This window comes from Oncorhynchus keta, unplaced genomic scaffold (genome assembly GCF_023373465.1).
Source record: "Oncorhynchus keta strain PuntledgeMale-10-30-2019 unplaced genomic scaffold, Oket_V2 Un_contig_3706_pilon_pilon, whole genome shotgun sequence".
Classification (NCBI taxonomy): domain Eukaryota; kingdom Metazoa; phylum Chordata; class Actinopteri; order Salmoniformes; family Salmonidae; genus Oncorhynchus; species Oncorhynchus keta.
This window is the reverse complement of record NW_026287387.1, coordinates 112,365-120,000: the sequence shown is the minus strand read 5'-3', so window position 1 is coordinate 120,000 and position 7,636 is coordinate 112,365. Positions and strand designations below refer to the sequence as shown.

The following is a 7,636-nucleotide window of genomic DNA, read 5'->3' as shown; positions in this document are numbered from 1 at the left end:
CTCTCTGTGTGTAGGTTATTTCTCCCACAGAGAGACGTTGAATGGATCGTGGTACATCCAAGACCTATGTGATGTGCTCCAGGAGTACGGAACGCGGCTGGAGATCACAGAGATGATGACGCTAGTTAACCGCCGGGTGTCGCTGCGACGCGTAGAGAACTGTGCCGACCGCAACGCCATCGGGAAGAAACAGGTAGACACACACACAGGAAGTAGACACACACACACACGCACACACAGGAAGTAGACACACACACACACACACACACACACACACACACACACACACACAGGAAGTAGACACACACACACACACAGGAAGTAGACACACACACACACACACAGGAAGTAGACACACACAGGAAATACTCATGACATTTTGCATCACGCTAATTAACCGTTAATTAACATTTTTATAAAACGTTTAGCATCTCAAGGTTTCTACACATACAAGACGCTGATGGAACATCTACATTTATTATTTTTAAAGTATATTAAACCATTGTTATATACTCCATTATCCATTATTTAAATCCATGTTTTATTTCAGTCCGGTCTAAAGAAGGTTCATGAGCCAATAACTCTAATATGCGTTTTGTTGTTTTAATCATCCCTTTAGAAAGCGCTGGCCCATTTTCATTGTTGTTAGGCTTTGAAACAACCACTATTATTTTACACTCCGTTTCAACCTGCTGTTGAACTTCTTTCTTTAAATTGATCATCACAGATGAGGTGAGTTTTAAAAGCACTATAGGCTGTTTTGATGATCCGTGTTTGATGTGATTTTCGAAGGCATTTGTATTGATGTCAGAGTGGTTACAGGGACAGTAGAGCCCTGAGTACCAGGCCATTAGGACCTGATGGAGGGACAATAGAGCCCTGAGTACCAGGCCATTAGGACCTGATGGAGGGATAATAGAGCCCTGAGTACCAGGCCATTAGTGACCTGATGGAGGGACAATAGAGCCCTGAGTACCAGGCCATTAGTGACCTGATGGAGGGACAATAGAGCCCTGAGTACCAGGCCATTAGGACCTGATGGAGGGACAATAGAGCCCTGAGTACCAGGCCATTAGTGACCTGATGGAGGGACAATAGAGCCCTGAGTACCAGGCCATTAGGACCTGATGGAGGGACAATAGAGCCCTGAGTACCAGGCCATTAGTGACCTGATGGAGGGACAGTAGAGCCCTGAGTACCAGGCCATTAGGACCTGATGGAGGGACAATAGAGCCCTGAGTACCAGGCCATTAGGACCTGATGGAGGGACAATAGAGCCCTGAGTACCAGGCCATTAGTGACCTGATGGAGGGACAATAGAGCCCTGAGTACCAGGCCATTAGGACCTGATGGAGGGACAATAGAGCCCTGAGTACCAGGCCATTAGTGACCTGATGGAGGGACAGTAGAGCCCTGAGTACCAGGCCATTAGGACCTGATGGAGGGACAATAGAGCCCTGAGTACCAGGCCATTAGGACCTGATGGAGGGACAATAGAGCCCTGAGTACCAGGCCATTAGGACCTGATGGAGGGACAATAGAGCCCTGAGTACCAGGCCATTAGTGACCTGATGGGGGACAATAGAGCCCTGAGTACCAGCCCATTAGGACCTGGTGGAGGGACAATAGAGCCCTGAGTACCAGGCCATTAGTGACCTGATGGGGGACAATAGAGCCCTGAGTACCAGGCCATTAGTGACCTGGTGGAAGGACAATAGAGCCCTGAGTACCAGGCCATTAGTGACCTGGTGGAGGGACAGTAGAGCCCTGAGTACCAGGCCATTAGTGACCTGATGGAGGGACAATAGAGCCCTGAGTACCAGGCCATTAGTGACCTGATGGAGGGACAATAGAGCCCTGAGTACCAGGCCATTAGGACCTGATGGAGGGACAATAGAGCCCTGAGTACCAGGCAGTTAGGACCTGATGGAGGGACAATAGAGCCCTGAGTACCAGGCCATTAGGACCTGATGGAGGGACAATAGAGCCCTGAGTACCAGGCCATTAGTGACCTGATGGAGGGACAATAGAGCCCTGAGTACCAGGCCATTAGTGACCTGATGGAGGGACAATAGAGCCCTGAGTACCAGGCCATTAGTGACCTGATGGAGGGACAATAGAGCCCTGAGTACCAGGCCATTAGTGACCTGATGGAGGGACAATAGAGCCCTGAGTACCAGGCCATTAGGACCTGATGGAGGGACAATAGAGCCCTGAGTACCAGGCCATTAGTGACCTGATGGAGGGACAATAGAGCCCTGAGTACCAGGCCATTAGGACCTGATGGAGGGACAATAGAGCCCTGAGTACCAGGTCATTAGGACCTGATGGAGGGACAATAGAGCCCTGAGTACCAGGCCATTAGGACCTGATGGAGGGACAATAGAGCCCTGAGTACCAGGCCATTAGGACCTGATGGAGGGACAATAGAGCCCTGAGTACCAGGTCATTAGGACATGATGGTCGTTAGAGCCCTGGGTACCAGGTCATTAGCAACAGGCAACACACACACTTTGTCACTCACTCATTTATTAATTAATCTCTCTCTCCCAAACTCATCCTGTCCCAGGTCCCCTGCTATACCTCTATGCTCACAAAGAAACTTTACTTCAGATCCAAGAAGCTCTGAGACCAAGATAGCAACTTTACTTCAGATCCAAGAAGCTCTGAGACAAGTTAGCAACTTTACTTAAGATCCAAGAAGCTCTGAGACAAGATAGCAACTTTACTTCAGATCCAAGAAGCTCTGAGACAAGATAGCAACTTTACTTCAGATCCAAGAAGCTCTGAGACAAGATAGCAACTTTACTTCAGATCCAAGAAGCTCTGAGACAAGATAGCAACTTTACTTAAGATCCAAGAAGCTCTGAGACAAGATAGCAACTTTACTTCAGATCCAAGAAGCTCTGAGACAAGATAGCAACTTTACTTCAGATCCAAGAAGCTCTGAGACAAGATAGCAACTTTACTTAAGATCCAAGAAGCTCTGAGACAAGATGGCAACTTTACTTAAGATCCAAGAAGCTCTGAGACAAGATAGAAGACAAGATACTCATATGAACCTCTAACACAGATTTATGTCTCAATTCAATCCTTAGCGCTGGAGCCCTTACAATACTGTACCAGATTCAAGATACTCAACTGAGGCAAGACATTCTACATGATCTACTCCCGGGTCAAAACAAGACATTCTACTCTACAGAATCAAGACACTGAACAAAGATATTCTGAGACACTAAAAAACAAAATATATTTTTACAGGATCAAGATACTGCACTAAGACAAGATACTCCACTACCAATTCACAAGTATAGAGGTCCTATTAAATCACTAGAGGGGGGTGCTGTGTTATAAACCCTCAAAGTTCCAGAATGGGCTGACAATGGCAGCCATATTGGTCAGGGAGAAATCCAAACCAGTCCAATAGGTCGTTATCAGTAAAACTTCACAATAAGGTGCGAAGCGTTTGATTTGGCAGCTAGGGGGCAAGGAGAACCCCTCAGCTCCGCTAAAACCATTGACAACTGTGTGCTGTTTTCAAGGGATTGTTAAATAAATGTAAATTAACTTTTTTATTTTTAATATCATCACCTTTTGAAGAGCCTCGTGGGATTCCACATGGAGCTCTATCGTAAGACGTATACAACAATTAACTGTATGCTTTTCATGATCAGTAAACATCCATTGGTCCTTGTATTTTGAAAACGCGAGGGTAGTCAGATCCATTTGGCGTGTAGCTAGCTAGCTAAGCTTAGCAACCGACGTGTCATTTAGCTTCCTCAGAGATTAGGCTTTTGGAAAGAGCTTGTCATCGGCAAGTCCTCGTCCTGGTAAAGTTGTCAGTTGGACTTCTGTCACTACCGCTATAGATGGCAAGAAAATCAAACAAATAGGGCCATCTAGTTTATCCACCGAAAGCTTGTTAACTAGCCATATGGACTGATCTGTTGTTAGCTTGTTAACTAGCCATATTGACTGATCTGTTATTAGCTTGTTAACTAGCCATATTGACTGATCTGTTATTAGCTAGCTAGCCAAATTGACTGATCTGTTATTAGCTAGCTAGCCAAATTGACTGATCTGTTATTAGCTTGTTAACTAGCCATATTGACTGATCTGTTGTTAGCTTGTTAACTAGCCATATTGACTGATCTGTTGTTAGCTTGTTAACTAGCCATATTGACTGATCTGTTATTAGCTAGCTAGCCAAATTGGCTGATCTGTTATTAGCTAGCTAGCCAAATTGACTGATCTGTTATTAGCTAGCTAGCCAAATTGACTGATCTGTTATTAGCTAGCTAGCCAAATTGACTGATCTGTTATTAGCTAGCTAGACAAATTGACTGATCTGTTATTAGCTAGCTAGACAAATTGACTGATCTGTTATTAGCTAGCTAGACAAATTGACTGATCTGTTATTAGCTAGCTAGACAAATTGACTGATCTGTTATTAGCTAGCTAGACAAATTGACTGATCTGTTATTAGCTAGCTAGCCAAATTGACTGATCTGTTATTAGCTTGTTAACTAGCCATATTGACTGATCTGTTATTAGCTAGCTAGCCAAATTGACTGATCTGTTATTAGCTAGCTAGACAATTTGACTGTGGCACATCAATCAATGTAGCCTATCATGTCTTGTCAGCAGAAATCGTAATTAAACACTCTTAAAAACAAATGTTGAAAATGGGATAATGTTGTCTATCTTCGCTAGTTGGGCCTATATTGGTTGGAGAAGAAAGTACATTACTTCTCCTTACCACTATGTTTAGCCAACTGTACCAAGTTCATACCTGTAGCTTTCATAGTAAACATGATCAGCTAACGATAATGTTACATGGGCCTTCTGCTGTTTGACAGGCAGAGCCCACAAAGGATGGGAAATCAACCTAAACCACTATTGGCCACCACTCATTGTCACTTCACTTTTACATCACTAAAATATCCAATTAATGATGGCCAATATTGAGAGATATCGCAAGACTACCCTACGTATCTAAAATGACATGATCAACTGATGTTTACTGATTATGAAAAACAGACAGTTAGTTCCTGTATAACTCTGATGATAGAGCTAAACAGTTACTTCCTGTATAACTCTGATGATAGAACTAAACAGTTACTTCCTGTATAACTGATGATAGAACTAAACAGTTACTTCCTGTATAACTGATGATAGAACTAAACAGTTACTTCCTGTCCCTCCATCAGGTCACTAATGTCCTGGTACTCAGGGCTCTATTGTCCCTCCATCAGATCCTAATGGCCTGAGTACCAGGCCATGATTAACAGTCTAATTGGAATGATAACGACCTATTGGAATGATAACAACCTATTGGAATGATAACAACCTATTGGAATGATAACAACCTATTGGAATGATAACGACCTATTGGAATGATAACGACCTATTGGAATGATAACGACCTATTGGAATGATAATGTCCTATTGGAATGATAACGACCTATTGGAATGATAACGACCTATTGGAATGATAACGACCTATTGGAAACCAGTCTAATTGGAATGATAACGACCTATTGGAATGATAACGACCTATTGTAGTAAGGCAGGTGATATCAGAAATGTTATAATATAATTGACAAATCTAAAACAATGTCATAATTATAAATACAGTTGATATGAGTTTTAAAACATATTAAAATATATGAAAACAGACCATAAATGTTTTCATTTTCTTGGAAAGTTGTGAGTGATACAATATCAGTGCATTTGGGACTTGTCTAAGTGCTTTCGTCTGATAGGCAGACACTCGACCCTCTGTGGAATGAGTTTGACACGTGCTCTACTGAACCAAGATACTCTCCTGAATCAAGATGCTCTCCTGAACCTAGATGCTCTCCTGAACCTAGATGCTCTCCTGAACCTAGATGCTCTCCTGAACCTAGATGCTCTCCTGAACCTAGATGCTCTCCGGAACCTAGATGCTCTCCTGAACCTAGATGCTCTCCTGAACCTAGATGCTCTACTGAATCAAGATGCTCTCCTGAATCAAGATGCTCTCCTGAATCAAGATACTCTCCTGAATCAAGATACTCTCCTGAATCAAGATACTCTCCTGAACCTAGATACTCTACTGAACCTAGATACTCTACTGAACCTAGATACTCTACTGAACCAAGATACTCTCCTGAACCTAGATACTCTCCTGAACCTAGATACTCTACTGAATCAACAAACTACTGAACCAAGATATTCTCATGAACCTAGATACTCTCATGAATCAAGATGCTCTCCTGAATCTAGATGCTCTCCTGAACCTAGATGCTCTCCTGAACCTAGATGCTCTCCTGAACCTAGATGCTCTCCTGAACCTAGATGCTCTCCTGAATCTAGATACTCTCCTGAACCTAGATACTCTCCTGAACCTAGATACTCTCCTGAACCTAGATACTCTCCTGAACCTAGATACTCTCCTGAACCTAGATACTCTCCTGAATCAAGATGCTCTCCTGAATCAAGAAACTACTGAACCAAGATACTCTCTTGAACCTAGATACTCTACTGAACCTAGATACTCTCCTGAATCAAGATGCTCTCCTGAATCAAGAAACTACTGAACCAAGATACTCTCCTGAACCTAGATACTCTCCTGAACCTAGATACTCTCCTGAACCTAGATGCTCTCCTGAATCAAGATGCTCTCCTGAATCAAGAAACTACTGAACCAAGATACTCTCTTGAACCTAGATACTCTACTGAACCAAGAAACTCTCCTGAATCAATATACTCTACTGAACCAAGAGACTCCACTGAACCAAGAGACTCTACTGAACCAAGAGACTCTACTACAGATTGACAATACTATACCAGATTCCATATACACTGAACCCAATGTACAGTAACTCCACCACCACTATAGCAGTGCTTTCAGAAATTATTCACTTAAACATTTTGTTCAGATATTTCTTCAAATACATAAATGAAAAGCTGAAATGTCTCGAGTCAATCAGTATTCAATCCCTTTTGTTTTGACAAACCTAAAATAAGTTCAGGAGTAAAAATGTGCTCAACAAGTCACATAATAAGTTGCATGGACTCACTGTGTTCAATAATGGTGTTTAACATGATTATTAATGACATCCTCATCTCTGTACCCCACACATACAATTATCTGTAAGGTCCCTCATCTCTGTACCCCACACATACAATTATCTGTAAAGTCTCTCAGTTGAGCAGTCAATGTCAAACACAGATTCAACCTCAAAGACCAGGTTGTTTTTTCCAAGGCCTCGGAAAGAAGGGCCCCTATTGGTAGATGGGTAAAAATACATTTTAAAAAAGCAGACACTGAATATTCGTTTGAGCACGGTGAAGTTATTAATTATACTTTGGATGATGTTTCAACACACTCAGTCACTACAAAGATACAGCCGTCCTTCCTAGCTCAGTTGCCGGAGAGGAAGGAAACTGCTCAGGGATTTCACCATGAGGCCAATGGTGACTTTAAAACAGTTACAGAGTTTAATGGCTGTGACAGGAGAAAACTGAGGATGGATCAACAACAATGTAGTTACTCCACAATACTAACCTAAATGACAGAGTGAAAAGAAGGAAGTCTGTACAGAATAAAAAATATTCCAAAACATTCATCCTGTTTGCAACAAGGCTGTAA

General features: G+C 42.5%; 1 protein-coding gene and 1 long non-coding RNA gene across 12 annotated transcripts in view; one reads left to right on the top strand and one right to left on the bottom strand.

Annotated features, from left to right (window-relative positions):
• LOC127924129 (caspase-6-like) overlaps positions 1–3,335 on the top strand; it is a 4,135-nt gene extending 800 nt beyond the window's left edge. Inside the window, exons 3-4 of the mRNA XM_052508565.1 lie at positions 15–193; positions 2,570–3,335. Coding sequence (XP_052364525.1) covers positions 15–193; positions 2,570–2,629 — 239 coding nt within the window. The 3' untranslated portion in view covers positions 2,630–3,335. The remainder of the gene's footprint in view (positions 1–14; positions 194–2,569) is intronic.
• Positions 262–2,312, bottom strand: LOC127924127 (uncharacterized). Of its 11 annotated transcripts, none has more exons than XR_008116849.1 (4): positions 1,968–2,307; positions 1,791–1,879; positions 947–1,568; positions 262–857 (listed from the first exon to the last, which is right to left on the bottom strand). It is a non-coding gene; the product is annotated as an uncharacterized LOC127924127 (long non-coding RNA). The 11 variants fall into 11 exon arrangements; XR_008116852.1 differs by having other exon boundaries at positions 262–991; positions 1,036–1,568; XR_008116858.1 differs by having other exon boundaries at positions 262–1,169; positions 1,258–1,568.
• Positions 3,336–7,636: the final 4,301 nt, after the last annotated feature.